The sequence below is a fragment of the Lichenostomus cassidix genome, chromosome 5 (assembly GCF_008360975.1).
Source record: "Lichenostomus cassidix isolate B80296 chromosome 5, HeHo_3.0, whole genome shotgun sequence".
Lineage (NCBI taxonomy): Eukaryota > Metazoa > Chordata > Aves > Passeriformes > Meliphagidae > Lichenostomus > Lichenostomus cassidix.
Window position 1 is genome coordinate 55,107,381 of NC_139486.1, and position 17,428 is coordinate 55,124,808.

General features: G+C 42.5%; 2 protein-coding genes across 2 annotated transcripts in view; both read left to right on the plus strand.

Moving 5' to 3' along the window:
* Positions 1–4,001: 4,001 nt before the first annotated feature.
* On the plus strand, positions 4,002–8,714 carry LOC146436707 (uncharacterized). Its single transcript, XM_085063200.1, has 2 exons — positions 4,002–4,551; positions 4,885–8,714. Exons 1-2 carry the CDS (start codon positions 4,282–4,284, stop codon positions 5,092–5,094), a joined length of 480 nt encoding a protein of 159 aa, XP_084919326.1. The 5' UTR covers positions 4,002–4,281; the 3' UTR covers positions 5,095–8,714.
* Positions 8,715–10,349: 1,635 nt separating this feature from the next.
* PDE3B (phosphodiesterase 3B) overlaps positions 10,350–17,428 on the plus strand; it is a 79,949-nt gene continuing 72,870 nt past the window's right edge. The window contains exon 1 of the mRNA XM_085063198.1: positions 10,350–11,725. Within this exon, the coding sequence (XP_084919324.1) occupies positions 10,730–11,725 (996 nt within the window). The 5' untranslated portion in view covers positions 10,350–10,729. The remainder of the gene's footprint in view (positions 11,726–17,428) is intronic.

Below are 17,428 nucleotides of genomic sequence, written 5' to 3' on the forward strand. Positions count from 1 at the left end.
GCAACTTGGTCTTAATAAGTAATAAAAATAATATTAACCTAAGAAATGCAGGTGCTGTGCTTACGTTTTAGAAGACAGACATAAACCACATAGATTTATAATTTTAAAACCAGACAATTTCTGTCTCCTACCACAATTTATTCCTGTCTGCTTTTTTACTCAGATGAATTCCTTCTGTGATTAGAATGACAAAATACTTCCACATTAATGAGCTAATTAGCTTAATTGCCTAATTTTGCTGTTTTTTTAATCTGATGTGGAATCTCCAGCAGATATAATTACTAAGTCACAATTATAGGATTCTGTTACATTTCTCCTTCTTTGGAACATGTTTTGTTCTGGAGATTTGCTTACACAGACAGTCTTGTTAGACCTTTGTTGCTTTGAATGCTAAAACAAAATTAATCTCCAAACAATAGAGAAGACAAGAAGGCTTAAGAGTCCAGATTTTTTTATTCAAGAGGCAAGATGCTGTACATATTTCCACTATTATTCAGACATCTGCAGCCTGATACTTCGAGTTGAAGGTTCCAGTTTTATTGAACTATGAGCAAAACAGTTACTGACTATGGTTATGCTATTTTCTTCAAGGTCCAAACTTTTCCAGTACTTACCATAAGAAAGCATTAAAGTCCAATGAATTTCTAAATTCATTAAGGCCTGTAAAATTTTCATGCACAAAACTGAATGGAATAATACAGCCAAGCAAAACAGTTGAGATTATACTCAAGCATGTGCTGAAACAGGCCAGACCCTGAAGAGGTATAATTCAGCAAATTTCTTTACTGGGTTATTTTATGCCTGCTGACAATATAATGCAATTTTAGCAATTTAACAGAACTTAAATGAATGTTAATTAACAAGGACCTGTCTTAATGATTTAAGGTCAATAAAATGGGTATCTGAAAGACCTGGAAATGAGGGAAGCTCACTGAAAGATTCAGCTCATTTTTTTCTCCCCTCTCCTTCCCAATAAGTAACTTGATTCAGACTGATTTAGATCTTTTTCAGAATATATTTATGCATCTGATGCTCATGCATTAAGTTAGACTTCTCTGAAAAATCAAACTAGCTCCCTAGTTAGATTTAATCTTTAACTCTATTAATAAGCAGAGTCCATAAAATGCTTCTATTTCAATTCAAGACAGAAATTTCAATTAGCTAGTTAGGGACTGAATTGACATTGAAATATTAGTATGTATTCTTAAGTTTAATGCTATTTCACTGAAGGTGCAGATTTTATAATAAAACATGATTCAGCATAAAATAAACTTTTTATAGAAATGTTACATATGAAGAAAGGCACTTACCTTCTGTTTTATTATTAGCCTCCAATATCACTTATAGAATGACAAATTGTACTTGAGGGTGAAAAAGTGAAATCTGGTCATATTTGATGAATTTCTGCATTTTTATTGTTAAAAAAGCCCCAAACTACACCACTACTCTCTACATAAGTTCATGTAAAAAAATTAGTACCATATATAATCACACAATTCTCAAATATCTTAGAGCCAGAACTTTGACAGCTATTTGTTGAGTATGATAAGCCATTATCTTTATTTTTACTAGGATATAAACATCCAAATTCATGGTGCATTGGAAAAAAAAGAAAGACAAAGACATCCTAATTTATGTAAATGTGTAATTTCTGGACAGCTTCTCAATTTTTTTTTTTTAAATGTATACATTATATATGGCAAAAGAAAAAATGTTTTAAAAAGTTATGGAATTCCATTAAAACTTTCCATACAGTCAATATGAAGTGTTAGACTTTTAATTTTATTTGAAGGAATATGCAGATTATATGTGGCCTAACTGCTGAAAACACATCAGCATCAATAGATACTGTCTGTAAAACATTAAAAATCATTGTTGACATTTTCACCTTCAAAGTGAGAGCCTGGGTGTGACCAAAACACATTTCACCTGTAGAGGTCCACATCACTATGTGCTTTTTTGGAGATGTACATGTTGGTCCAGTTCCAAAGAGTCTGAGTTTATTCAGATGAGGAGGATGATTTCTCAGACTTAAAAAATAAAATAGTGGAAGCATCTGGAGACAGTATCAAAAGCCAACATGCTGCTACTTCTTTTTGTAAAAATATGGGCTCAGCAAAAGATTTGTGTCCTTGTAGTTTCTGAAGAGAGTTAGTGTTTCACTAACTCGATACAATATTTCTGCTACCCACTGATAGTTTGTCAAAGATCATCTCATGGATATTTTTCCTTCACCAGACATGGGAAATATTATCTAACTGTGGCCTTCCTTAGCAGCTCCATCTTTCCTGTGCCTTGCCCATGCTTTTTAAGCTGACAAGAACTGCATCCATTAAAGACACCTTATCATGCAAGAAACAACTTACTTTTCATTACTCCTTTCCAGTTTTCTTTCCCGTGAGCCTGTTTTTTGACAAACTCAACTAGAAGATGCCATTTGCAGTAACTTGGTCTTTGCTGCCACATGATGAAGATCAAAATGTTGTGACCTACTTTGAAACTGACTGCTTTGCTTAATGTGGAATGCGACTGAATCTCTCTTTGCCACCCTCAGACATGACAGATTAACAACACCTAATTGCAAGAATACTGACAAAATGCTTAGTGATACCCTTGTATAAGAAGTCTCTTTCACCTGTATATTTGTAATTCCTCCAGTAACTGCATTTTGCCATATCCTTCAGGAGCTTGTTCCCATTATGTCTGGTTGCCTACAAACCACCTCAGCTCTCTCAGTCTCTAGCACTGCAGACATACAAACACCTTAGCAGCTGATATAGGCTGCATTTAAAAGGGAGCACGTAGCACATGGAAAAACAGGAGATGATCCAAGCAGCTCCAGTTGCTGGCTGCAGTACATGTTTCTACAGAGTAACCACAGTGATTGTCACAACATGACCTTAGGAAGATAAGGCTCAGTGCTGGTGTTTCTCCCAACATTCAACTTTGGTCAAAACTTTTGGTTTCCCTAAGTGAGCCACACTTGCATGGGTTTTCTGGAGGCATAATATTCCTTTAGTTTCTTGTTTGGTTGGGGTTTTTTTTGCTAACTGATTATGTTGTAATAATACCATGTCTTTATTCAAGCATCTGATGCACAACTGATAAAAAAGTTCAGGTAAACACAGACAATTACTGCCTGCGTAATCCTAACTGTCTTTAAATTAACCGACAAATTAATTTCTCAAACACTAATATTAGAAGAAAAGCTAATTCAAAACATGGTATTTGGCCATCAAATTCCTAATGGATATGAATGAAAGAAAAGCAGCAAAAGCAGTAATTTTAACTCAGAGCTCGCAGACAAAATAAGTTCTCTCTTCCCACCGTTTTTATTCCTATGCTCTATATCTCACCAGAAGTCAGAAAATAGAATATTATTCCCTGAACAAGGCATCAATTTACTGATTTTTTGATCATGCACAAGACTTTCTACACAAATGATCCCAGCTTATGATGAGAAAGCCAAAAAGAAGAATCTAGAAAGCACTGATGTGTCTCACAATTTCCTGTAACATTACTCTGGGAAAGTTTCCAAATTAGGTACCAAATTGGTAATTTCTTTCTCCATGAAAAAAGGGCAAGGACTACAGTCAGGGCTTGTTTACATACAATAAAATTAGATCTGTCTGTTATTAATGTGGTGCATAACAGTATGAAATGCTTGAAGAGAAACTTTAAAGAGGACTTGCTAGAATTTAACTAACCATTCTGTGCTGATACAAAAGAAAGCACAAGGAGGTTTCATGAAGTGAAGAGCTGGGCAAGACAATGTCCATAGTTATTAAACAGATGCTAAAGTTGTCCATGTGGTGAGAAACTGATTGGAATGGCAGCACTACATTAGGAAGTCTTCTCAGAGATGGGCAAGGACAAGACAGATCTGATGCCAACAAGGATTTTAAGCTGCACCAAGGGAAGTTTGGGTTGGACCTTAGGAAGAACTTCTGCCCACAGAGTGGTGTTAGATATTGGAAAGGGCTGCCCAGGGTGGTGGTGGAGTACCTGTGGAGGGAGGTGTTCAAAGAAAGCATGGGTGTGTCATCCAGTGCTCTGCTGGGTTTGCCATGGTGGGGATGTGTCCAGGTTAGACTCGACGACCTCACAGTGCTCTTACAAGCCAATTGATTCCATGGTTCTGTGACATTGCAGCCTCTGGAGCCAGCACAGTGGCTGAGAACTGTCCCCAGCCTGTTGCTGTGCCCAGAGCATGAGCAGAAGTCAGCGTGGCGAGACGTCCAGAGCCTGTGCTGTAGTGCCACCTTGTTCCACAACAGCACCATGGCTAGCAAATGGCCCATGTGGCTTCTGCAAGGCTACTTGCTCCTGATGCTGTTCCAACCCCTCAGCCAGTCCAGCCGTCCTGAGAGGGTCATGCACATCTCGGCTCCACCTCCTGAGGAGCTGAAGGAGCAGGACATGGACACCACACCAGTCCCCTTGTGGGCCATGGTGTTGGTCTCTTTGGGCAGCTTACTGCTGGAGCTGCTGGTGACGGCGATTATCCTCCGATGCTGCTTTCGCAAGAGGATCTGGAAAAGCTGGGGAGAGGTGAGGCAGGGGCATCGGGCAGGGGCTGGGAGGTAGCAAGCCTGGGTCAAGCCTGTGTCAGGCAAGGTGTGAGAGCCCCCATGGTGGAGAAAAGCTGGGCAGATCCCAGAGGGTCCTGGGCCTCTTGGACAGAGCTTTGCCCAAGGCCCCGAGGCAAAGGGGGTAATAAGGCCCAGGGGCTGAACCCCAGGAACACCAGACTGAGCCGGCTGGAGCCCTTCTTGCTGCAGCATCTCTCCAGGGCAGCCCAGCTAGGTCAGAGTCTCTCCCGGGGTGTCCAAAGCCATCCCAAGAGGGCTCAGCCCCATCCTCTCCCTGTGCTGTGTCTTCCAGAAGAAGCAGCAGCGCCGCTCGGTGTCTCCAAAACCATGCTGCTGCAAGAGACGCGGCTGCCCCAAGGAGCTGCTGCAGCTGCTAAAGCACAATCGAGACCTGATGCTGCTGTGCCTGCAGTACAGCTTGCTGAAAAGAGCCAGGCAGAAGACACCAGCAAAATACGGCATTTGGAAGAGGAGGATGCTGCACTTGTCCCCTCAGCTGTGAACTCCCCAGCTCCAGCTCGCTTCTCAGCTGGCAGAGCATTGCAGGGGATGTGTGCTCAGTGCTCAGCCCAGGCACTGCCACATCCCCCATCAGCAGGTGCTGTCAACTGCTGATTATCTGCATTTCTTCTTCAATTTTTTTTCTGTGCTGGTTTGGTATCACTTCAGAACACGACCAATAATGGAACTGATGTGTAAGAGTTGCGGGAACAGCTTGTGAAATTTTATATCTGATATGTAGGTTTTTGCCCTGTTGGATTTGTAGGAATGGGTAAGCCATCAAAATTAGCATTGCTCAGAAAACAGCAAGATGGCACTGCTTCCAATGAAGGGTCTTTATTTCACAGAGGTGCTTGGTGGTGGTGTAAAGGAGCAAAAGGCAAAATAAGTCATGGGGAAGCCATTTAATCAGGGAGTACACCTGGTTAATTCCTATAACCAAAATAAGTTGGGGGATGTTTTTGAGGAAAAATGATTTCTAATGACATTCTGAGGCTCACCATGGTAAATACAAAGAGATGAATACAAAGAAAATACAAAGATATGAAAATGAACAGGGCCTCACAGCACTGATCCCTGGCAGAGCCTGAGAAGCTCCTGGATGCATTTAGCTGCCTGAATGCAACCCTTGCCTGGGCCCCAGGGATGGACCCTACAGGCATCTCTTGCAGCACCCAGGGATGCTCCTGCCCCTTCTCTAGTGCTCCAGAGTCCTGCAAACACCTTTTGGGGTCACCCACACACCTCCCTGCACCTTTGGGGGCCTCCCTGCACAGGGCAGACAGGGATCCAAACAAAGCTTCCTTGGAAGATGGAGGCAGGAGGATATTGCCCACCATCTTCTTTCCAGCTGCCCTTAACACTCTTTCAAATCCTGTTTTTACACTCAGGCTTTCCATTCTGGCTGGGCTGGAGCTCCCGTGCAAAACCACCAAATCACTCTGTCCCCTCTCTGGTGGAACATCAAGACAATAACACAGCAATGTGTGTAAGAAGTAAATGTTATTCAAATGGGCTTCTCTCAAAATCTACAACTAGGGGCTGAGAAGAGTACATGGGGAGAACCTTACGCCTAAAAAACTGTCAACATTCCGGAACATGAACATTACAAAAAACTTCACCTATGCCTAAAAAACTAGCAACTATCCAGAACGTGAACTTCATGAAAAACAACTTCTGTGCTTAAAAAACTGTCAGCTATCTAGAACATGAACTTCAGGAAAAACCTCATCTTCTAGAGGAAAAAATTGCTGGCAATCTATGGCTAACCTAGGGGAAGCTATGGCTAAGAAGGTCTCTAGGAGCAAGTTTGAGTGTGTAAATGAGGACATTCACACAGAAGCACTACCAGCTGGTAGTTTTGGCATTTCCTCTGAGTTTCCTTTTTTATTTTGTATCTTTCACCAAATTAAGGAAAAAACTAAACAAAAGTGACTTTTTAGGTGGAAAAAGACTCGGTCGGTTTTTAAGAAAGCATTTTATTCCATGTGTGTAATAACCTATTGGGAAAAATGTGTGCTTTCAGCAAAATATCACTGTGCTGTTGCAGTGGTTCTACCACTGTGATGAACAACAGGCAAGTCTGTAAGACTCCTGTATTTCACCCCGTACAAGGGTTATTGACCACTTATCACTGTAGGGATCACTGGGTGTAATGAGAGTAATGGGAGTGGAAAATGTGGAGGTAGCTGGATAAATAAATACTCGCCATTTCCTTAGCCAAAAAAACTCCAAACAACATACCCTCAAAACAAAGCTATTAAAATAGGTTTAGGAGATTTCAATTAACTGTTTCATGACTGCTTTTGGTTCATATTCTTATGTTAAACATTATAATTTCCATATGAAATATTAATCATTGTTATGCTTTTTAGAAATCAATTGCAAAGTCATATACACCCATCTTCCCAAAATCTGATTTTAAGTGTTTGCAAGTTTAATCACCTAGGAAGCAAAAGTAACTTCACATGTCTCAGGATCGATAGAAACTAACCAACAAAACTTGACAAAGGACATTAAATTGGCAATAAACTCAACAAATATTTCGCTCTGTAGAGACAGATATCACCACCTTATGAATTTTGCTAGTATAGATTTAGTGAAGAAAAAACAAGTCTTTATTGCCAAATCATTTATGAGTTGTTCTACTCTACGGCCAGTATGCTGTGGGTATAAACACCACATTCATCATAGACTCATCCATGAAGAATTCCACTTTAAAATTAAGTCTGGTTTTGAGTTTGACCAGAGAAATGAAAATGATTAAAACACAGTGATGGCAGCAGGGTCAGTCTTTGCAATGAAAAGCTAAGAACTAACAGTAGATTCCTGATCAGATCTCCCAGGTTATTGGGGTGGCCTGGCCCTTGCTGGCAGCCAGACTTCCACCCAGGCATTGGCTCATCCCCTCCTCGCAGGAGGACAGGGGAGAAAATAAAAGAAGCAGGAACAAGAAAGTTGCCTCGGGATAAAGACAGGGAAGCCACTGATGAAACAGATTTAGCTTGGAAAATCTTGTTTATCACCAATTAAAATGGATATTTAATTGTATTATTCTTCATTATCATTAGATAGAGATAGCCAACCTGACTCAAATCACTGAGCTACCCATTTTTTGGTAGTGAAACTGGAAGGTGACAAAAAAAGTTCCCCTGAAATAAATTTCTTCACTCCAATTTTAATGAAACAATATGTTTTTCTGTAATTGTTTATGAAAAACCTAATGAAAAGTTATTTCTTTATTCTAAAAATTATTCTGTTGCAAGAAACAATTTAGCAAATGCTCTTCTAATTTACAATAGATACTGAACTACCCAAACCAAGTTTTCTTTATACTGAAATTCTTCATTATTAGATTGGAAACTCTTCAAGACAGGAGTCCTGTAATGTACCAGATAGAGTGTTGTTAGGCAACAGAGACATTACTCAAGACCAAATGTATTTCCATGATATTTTGGAATGTATACATTTCTTCAGCACACATATCACTGAAATAAAAGCTAATTAATTAATGATAGATGATCTGAAAACAGATAGTAAGGCAGTAAGGTATACTGATAATACAAAGCTACTGAGGGTAGTGAAGATAGAACTGTCTGAGGGAATCTGCTTACAGCCTCACAATCCTGAGTTCATAGGCAGGTGAAATTTACTGTAGATAACTGTAATGTAAACACAGAAAAAACTCCTAATCTTACCTATAAAATTATCTAGTGGGTGTAGGTGTTAACAATCAGAACATAGAGCCTGGGATCTAATGCCATGAAAGATGTTCAATGCTCAACAGAACAACATTCAACAATGCTTAGTTTATCTGCTTTCTCATTTCCCTAGCAAAGCAAAACAAATGAGAGAGAGGAATTATAAGGAGAGAAGCCATTATTTCAACTGCACTTGTGTATTGAATTCTGGGTGTAACTCCTGCTCTCCTCTGCTCCAAAAGGATATAGTGGTGCTCAAAAAAAAAAAAAGAAAAGCAAAAAAAAGGCCAAAACTCTTCAGCTTAGAAAAGAAATACAAGACTGAGGAAAGATACAAAATCAGGAATTGAAGAGGGGAGGTGACTAGAGGGCACCTGTTTATTGTTTCTATCTAAATGAGAAGAATATAAACTAAGAGAGAGAGGGAATGTGAAAAAAACTATCACATTTCACACAATACATAGTCAAGTTGCATTGAGTTAGGACTTTTTCTTGTACTACTCAGCAGATGCTAAAAACCCATGTGGGCTTAAAAAAAAATACTGAGCGAATTTGTGGATTAAAAACCTACTAAGAACTCTCTAGGATAAGACACCACTTCTGATTCAGAAAGTGCTGAAGCCACAGATGGTTGCATTCATGCTATTTAGGCATCATATGACATCCTATCTCTGTAGTCTTCCTCAGACCCTTTCTGGTCTCCACTGCTACAGACAAATATACCCAAATGTGTTTTAATGAAGACTACGCCAGATATGCAAGATACATTTATTTATAGATTAATTCAAGGGAATAAAAAAGAGAAAGGATAGGCATTATGGCAAGGTATACCTCAGCCTTGAAAATATTTATGTGTACATTTGATTGTGGTCCAATTAGAATCACTAATATATGAATACAAGTAAATGTAAGAATTTAATCGTAAAGGAACTTCACATTTTTCCTTTTCAAAAACTTGTTAGGACCAATATGATGGCACAGAATCTTTTTTAAATGTAAAAAGTCAGAACAGAATTTTTTGGGGGGGACAAGAGTATAGGAGTATTTCTAACAGAGAAATGGTCCGTTCCATGGTGTTAAAATTCCACCAGATTGATGGAATTTTAAAATCCATTTTAAAAAAGAATTCATTAGTTATTTCCATCCCATGTACAGGACTTGCTCTACTTGCCACTGCACGCTGCATTTTCTGTCAGGAATCACGCTCGATGGTTTCTGTACACAGCCAGTTTTCAGGCCCGTGTCCTGCAGCAGCACTTCCTGCCACCCCCAGCTTCCCCAAACCTGCTGCTCCTCGGGGGCTGCTCGGAGGGAGGGAATCACCAGCAACGGCACCAAATAATTTTGAGAGTTCCTTGTTCCAATAAAAAAGCAAAAAGTGCAACCACTGACTTACCCGAACCGATTTCTGAAGCAGTGTAAGGAAAGCAGCACAATAGTATGTGGAAACACGGCTCAAAGGACCTTTGTTCCAAGTAACAAGGTAAACATGCACAATTCTAGTAAATTTCAGAAGTGCGTAGCAGTTACTTTTCCAGAAACAAACAAACAGAATGAATGAGCAAAGGCATTACTCAAAATCCCATTAGCTGCCTATTTTCCCTTACAGCAGTCTAAACACTTCCAACGGTCCGTTCCAAAATTATGATTTTGATCCATTCCAAAGGGATTAGCTGTGCAAATAAACCTGGTCGCGCAATGCGGTCTAGTCTGCAACTTAGTTAACGAGGGCTTAAAAAAAAAAAAGGCAATTACTGTAATCCATACTTACTTCTCGGGTGGTAAAAAAAAAAAAAAAATAAGAAGGAAAAAGTGATGCTCCTCAGAGAGAAAATATTTCGATACTCTGCGTGTGCTTTACAGGCGGAGTTTTCCGCGGCATCTCGAAGCTAATTGACAAGATAAAGCAGCGAGTCGCGCCAGCTCGGCGTTGCTGCCCCTCCATCGCTGCGGCGCCTGGCGCGCCCGGCCCGATCCCCGCACGCTGCCCGGGGGCGGCCGGACACACACACACACACACACATACAGAGGTTTATATTTTGAAAAAGATCGCGGGAAGTGCGGCTGCCGGGGCCCGGGGGAAGGAGGGAAGGCGGGCGGGAAGGCGGGCGGCAGGGAGGGCCGGCGGGGGCTGTTCCCGTTCCCGCCTCATCCCACCCCCGCCGCTCGGCCGTGCCGCCGCTGGGCGCGGGGAGGCGGCAGCGAGCGCCGGCCGCCCGAGCCGTGTGGGGAACGCGAGCGGGCGAGACAGACTTTTACCTTTTCTCTCTTTCCGCCCTCCTCGCCCACCATGCCGCGGCCGCCGCTGCCCGCGGGGGACGAGCGGCGGCTCAGCCCGGCGCCCTCCTCTTGAGGGGATGCGGGAGGCGCGGCCGGGACACAGCTAGGCGACCCGCGCCGCTCCGCCGTCCTCCCCCTCCCGCGTCCCCGACCACCATGAGGGAAGAGCGAGAAGCTGCGGCGGCGGCCGCCTCCTCCCCCGCCGGGGCCGGCAGAGCCCCGCAGCACTGCCCGCAGCCGGACGGCGGGGCGGCCAGCCCCGCGGCTCTGCCGGGCAGCGCGGAGAGCCTGCGGAACGGATACGTGAAGAGCTGCGCGACCCCGCTGCGGCAGGACCCCCCGAAGAGCTTCCTCTCCTTGCTGCTGTTTCCTACCGCCTCCTCCTCCCGGGCTCGGCTGGCTCTGGGCGTCCTGGCCGCCGCTGTCCTCTCGCTCCTGGCCTTTCCCGGCCGGGGCAGCGCCCGGGGCCAGCAGGACGGGAGCGGCTGGCGGAGCCCGCGGCCGCTGCACGCCTTGTTGTGCCTGTCCCGCTGCCTCAGCCCCCTCTTCAGCATCGCCTGTGCCTTCTTCTTCCTCACCTGCTACCTGGCCGGCGGCCGGCGCGGGGAGCCCGGCGGCGGCGCGACCCGCTGGTGGCTGCTGGCGCTGCCCCTGTGCTGCTACTCGGGGGACTTCGTGGCGCTGCAGTGGCTGCCGCCCGCCGAGGGGCGCGAAGAGGAGCCGCAGATGTTCCTAGGAAGGCTCCTGACCGTGCTGGTCTCGGTGGCGGCGCTGACCCTGCTGCAGAGCTCGCTGAAGTTGCGCCGGAGCCTCCTCGTGTTGGCGTTGTGCAGCCTGGTGTGGCTGGTGTCGCTCAGCAGCCTCCAGGCGCTGCCCCCGGCGCTCGGGCCGCTGCTGGCCGGCACGGTGGGGGTGGCAGGCTGCCTCCTGGCACTGTGCGGCGGCGAGCACGGCATCTTCTCGGCGCAGAGCCGAGGAGCGCACCACCAGCATCACCGCCACCCACGGCTCCCCAGCGTGGAGGAAAAAGTGCCTGTGATCAGACCCAGGAGGAGATCTAGCTGCGTGTCCTTAGGGGAAACTTCGGCCAGCTACTACGGCAGCTGCAAAATGTTTAGGAGACCCTCGTTGCCTTGCATTTCCAGAGAGCAGGTAGGTTTCTCCGAAACTTGGAGGAGAAACTTTCGGAGGAATGAGCGCCACTCCATAGCTTTTCCTGCCTGCTGTGTGTGTCTGTGCTGGATGTCTGCTCGCTCAGAAACTCCTGCCAGAGGAATGGAGGGGAATGTTAGTCCCTTAGCGGGTTTCTCAGCTCGGTTCTGCAGAATCGATATAACCCTTTATTTCTGCGTGGGTGCTAAATCATAATAATGTGTTTGCTGTAGGACAGAAGGCTCGCTCGCTTTTTATGCAAGCTCAATTATTAAACAGCGGTTCTTATTGATTAGAGCAAAACCTCAAACCAGACTGCTTCAGCTATCGGTTACCTTGTTATTTTGCTCCTTTTCCAAAGCCCCCCACCTCCTCCTCGCCTGGCAGCCTTTCCGAGAGAAAGAAACCACAGCTTTCTAAGCTGCTCGGCACTTCTGGTTCTTCCCGCTTTCTATCGACAAAATGTTTGCCAAGTGCTAGAGAAATACCAGGTTTTGAGGGATATTATTTATCAAACGCTGGCGTTGTTTGAGTGGCAGCTGTCCCTCTGCCCTGCAGATTACTGTCGTTTGTTCCTCTTTCTCCTCTCTCTCACCCCCTGCTCCTCGCTCCACCTAAGCTAACGTTAGTTTTGGGCTGATGGGTTTTAAGAAACTTCTTTTTACTGAAGAGAGAGCTGTTCAGCAGGGGCTGGAGGGATGCCCGAAACGCTCAGTTTTCTTGAATGGAACTCTGTTGGTTTCTACCTCCCGGAAAACTTTTCAATGAGTCTTGTTTTTTGTAGCGTAAACCCCCATGCGTGTGGGGGAGTTTGTTTTTATTTGGGCACTTGCACGTCAACTGCAGGAACATCGAGCTGTGTTGGAACTGGCCCGAGGCTGCTGCAAGTGGATTATCAGCCCGTGGTAGGAGGGAGAACGAGGGGAGTGTATTTAATAGATGTGCAAGTGATTGTTTGCTGCAGAACCCCCCGTCTGTTAGTGTCGTGGCTGAAATTCATGGGTGCCAAATGAAGTTTTCTAATTTTTCTTCGACATTTGTTCTAGAAGGCAGGTCTTGGGATTGACTGTGAATTAGGTCTGAGGAAATACGAGGGGAATTTGAAACGGTGGAGTAGTTTTCGAGCATTTTCCCCACTGAGTTTGCACAACAGGATTAATACAGCAATTGTTTACAGTGATTAATACAGTAATTGTTTCTGCATAAAAGGTTAAACTGCAAGTATGCTGTGACAGTCTTCAGGAATAACTCATTCAGCGTGTTGCAGATTATCTAATGCATACAATGAAAGAAACATTAAAATATTTTACTAGCAGTTAAGATATGTAGGGACTACCATACAATAATTTACTTTCTCTGTTCCCTTCTGGATAGTAAATGCTCTCTTTTTCTGTCACATTTGTCTGTAGCAAAGAAATCTCAGAAAATGTGATTTCATTAACCTTTCTAGATGATAGAAGATATTTGTTCATATGCAAGTTACTAAAAGCTTCCTTTGACATTAGGCTCACTTCTTAAAGGCATGTGCATATTTCAAGTTAGAGCATTCATTATTCTTCAAGTAACATCATAAATGTCAGCTATAACTAAATATGCAGAATTTATTGGCAATGCTTAAATCATACGTGTTCATAATAAAATGTAACTTTTTGGTAGACTTCCAGAATTTGATATCTTTGTTATCACTAGAGGTGAACAACAAAGAGATGTGAAGTTCATTTACCTAATAGTCCATTATGCTTTACAATAAATATTTGTGCTTTGTTAAGTGCAGTGTAAATGAGATTCACAGATGCATGTTCTCTGCTGTATTTTATATGCAATTTTACAAGCATAACACAGGTTGAATCCTCTGATCTCTTGTCTGACTTGGAGAGAGATCAGACATTGCAGAGCTGATAAAAAATCAATTGTTTGGGCAGGGGTAGGGAGAAGTAAACCTGTAGAGTGTGACTTTATTTGAATAAACAGTAGAAGGTTTTTATATTGAAACAGAAGGAATCTATGTACTTAATGCTTTTCAGAGAGCATCAATTGTGTGACTTTTCTTTAAGGGCTGATTACACATTTTGCAAATCTTTATAAAGCAGCAGAGTGGTTCTTTTCCAATAGTAATATTTCAAGGAGTTTAATGAACATTGTTAGGAAGGGAAGATCAGTACGAGGAATGTGCTGCTGGCCCACCAGGACAGGAACACTTTGAGGAATGAGAGATAAGTTATTATTGTGATTCTATTAGATATATTTTGTGTGATTGTCACAAACCTCTTGTATGCAGAAGTTTATGTCAAATACAGAATAGCAGGTCAGAAGGGCACCCCAAGGGCCATCTGGTCCTACCTTTCTTGGCAAAACCACTGTCTAGACAAGTTGGCCCTGCACCCTGTCCAGCTAACTCTTAAACTTGTCCAATATTAGGGAATCTACTACTTCTCTGGGGAGATTATTCCAATGGCTGATTGTTCTCATTGTAAAAACCCCCAAACTCCTTTTGTGTAGATTTTAGTTATTATTTGCTGAAAATGGAGAATACCAGTATTGACCTTAAATTTTCAGTTACGTGTTGATTTGAATTTGTGTACTCTCTGTCTACTTAATTATACAAGAAAACGATTATATTTATTTGACTGGGGTTTTTTTCAGCCAGCATTCCAAGGGGTCTGTGTGCATGGAGGGGATGGGAACAGGATGGAATACCAGTACACACAGGAGTGTGCAACCAGTAGCACATGCACACAGAAATTGGACGGAACTATCATTGTTTTCAGGGCAGAAAGAGGCCCTGTAAGCCTGTTCCTGCAAAAGCTTACAAATTTGAGCAATCCTCATGACAAATATTTAGATATTATTTTCTGTACTTCGACAGGTGCAGCAACTGTAAGTCTGGAAGGCTGATAAAATTAGATTATTCTTACCTTTTATATGAGTATCCATATATACTTTAGCCATCAAAGTGTATAAATTCTTGCTGTGTGGGGCTGTTCTGCAGTACACGTGTCTTGCAACGTAGTTTGGGGTGGGAGGAAAGAAACTTGAACAGATTATATCTTTATTTTTTATGGAAGTATACTAACATGCCAATATCAAAAAATATAAATACACAGAGGGAAACATGATTAAAATTATGGCTAAAAATTTTGCAAAGGCAATGCCTTTTCTGAACTCTACAATATTAACATGTCTGCTCACTGAAATTGATATGATTTTAGCAGTAAACAGGCTGTTTGGGTTCTCACTCCAATATTCATTTTGGACCTAGATAGGAATTGCTATAAGGCTGCTGCAGTATTGATTGGTATTTAAAATCTTTTGTAGCTCATATTTTGACTACATGTATTAATTGGATGCTAATCTGTTAGCTCTACCTATTGCTGCTGATATCAAAGGGTTTATCTTTATTGACTGTTGCACATTTAGCACTTAATTTTATAATTTCTTTTTTGTCTGAAAGCCAAACCAGGGAATCTAAAAGGTGCTTGTCAGTATAGCAGATTTTGTAAACACTACGTCCTGAAAAATATGATAGTAAGGTTTTTTTTCTTTAATTTGAAAGTGGACATGTGTATGAGAGCAAACAACTCTGTGTAGGAAGCCATATATAGGAGCTTCTGAGAATCCAGAAAGAATATTCATATTTTTCCTTGAGTAAAGAATAGGCCTTCCTAATTAAATACACATGATACATGTCCTAAACAGTCTGCAAACAGAGCTGAGACTTTTTCTGGTTATCTGACTAGGTTCAAACATGTAGGAAAGCTGGGATGTTTCATGGACAAAGACTGCTTTCATGTTGCACTCTGGTAATTACAGGAAGAATTATCTTGTGGTTAGGGTTGGATTGACCATCACCTCTCCTCAGTTTCTGTTCCAAACTATCTCGTACTTTTGATGTATTACCTTAGGAAGATCAGGACTTGATTTCAAGAGCCTAAAATGTTTGTGTAACTTGAAATTAATGCAGTTCCTTATTTGCTCAGGAAATTTACATCTGTGTCTGTTACCTATTTGTGAAACAAATTATACTTTGTCTTTAAGAATTCACGGTATAAACTTCCTAGCCTAGAAGCTGTCTGTTAATGTGTATTTTAGAGTGTCTTAAAATTGTTACATTCAGGTACCATGTACAGCCCAGAAACATGTGAACTTTCACCTGTTGAGTGCTGCCAGTAACAAAATACAATTTTTCTTGCAGTGTATTTGGCAAACCAGCTCTTTGCTATTTGAAGTTTCCCCCTCACAATTACAATGACTGTTATCACAGCTGTACCTGCATGGCAAGATGTTTTTCTGTTGTTCACACAATCTTCCCGTCTCTAGGTTTTGTCTTATGGGGAAAAATCAAGGTAGCAGTGAGTGTTGAGCTGTGAATAGGATCAGTTCCAATGGGATGTGGCTGAGTGTGAGGAATGTGCACAGAGAAGGATTATATGGTGAAAGCAACAGAATTGGAAAACTGTTTGTGCAACTCTATTTTGGATGAGTAGGATTCTATTGTTTCTGTCTGGTTCTCTCTGACATTGACAAAATATTTTGAGCTAGATGAAATGTGAAATGAGGAGGCTCTTGGTAAAAGTTGCGTCTCTCTCTCTCTCTTTCTCTCTTTCTCTCTCTCTCTCTCTCTCTCTCTCTCTTTCTCTCTCTCTGCTATTATTATGCCACAAAGAAAGGATGATTGAAGCATGGTTTGCCCAGAGAGAGGTCAGAGTTTAGGATGGTATCCTCTGGCAAAGGGACTCCCAGGACCATCACTGAGAACGACAAAGAAGGGAATTAGGGTGCAGTTAAGTGCAGTTAAGTTAAGTGAGTGCAGTTAAGAACTCTGTTAGCCAAGTTTACCTTAGGCTAGATTTTAGATATCCAAAACTTCATGGCAGTTTATATTCTGCATGAGTTAAAGCAGGCAAGTGCATCTCTAAGTTGTCAGTGTAGCAAAGGAAGTTGACTGTTGCTTCAGGTGTGTTTTCCTGGAAAGGAAACATAAGTGGAGAAAGGAAGGAGATCAAAGACCGCTGCTGTGGAAATGCTGGAGAAATTTGTTGGAAGGTGAGGGAGGCATGTTACAGAGCACCAACAGGAAAGAAATGAAAGAAACTGTGGGAGAGGGTTCCAGCAACTGCATGATTGACTGTATTGAAGAAAAACAGTGGAATAAATTGCATGAAGTACTAATATTCAGCTTGGACCAGGAAGAGGTTTTAAACTTATGAAAGAAACTTGTAGATATGAGAAACAAAAGGTTCCCAGGAGAGTCTCTAGAACGACAAGGAGGGGGCAGCCTCCGTGCTGGGGTTTGTGAACAGTGTATTCTGGGAGGTTAAATAAGAAAGGGAAGAGAATTGCAAGGAGCTGGGAATATTCTCCTGAGAAAAAGACTCATCTTTTGGCACAATGTATGTCTGTGCATGGCTGTGCTTAATAGTACTATTCTAATCATTGAACTTGACCAGTGGAGCTGACTGTAGTATTTTTGTTCTTGCTTTGCTTTTCTGGTACTTTAAAATGAAAACTTCACACAGCCTTACCACCCTCAAAACAAACCACTGGAACAAAGCCAAATGCAGGTTTGTTCTGCATTTCTCATTGTTCTGGTATCAGATGATACCAGTTGCTGAAGATGGGTAAGAGTAAATCTTGTACCTTTGTGCAAAGATTGTGGGTTACAGACAGGGAAACTGGGGGATGTAGTTCTATCGTTGATGTAAA

Bases quoted from the DNA above. Each gene is read 5' to 3' on its own strand.
- LOC146436707 (XM_085063200.1), top strand. From the start codon at position 4,282: ATGGCTAGCAAATGGCCCATGTGGCTTCTGCAAGGCTACTTGCTCCTG. The intron at 4,552-4,884 runs GTGAGGCAGGGG...TGTGTCTTCCAG, and splicing joins TCTGGAAAAGCTGGGGAGAG to AAGAAGCAGCAGCGCCGCTC.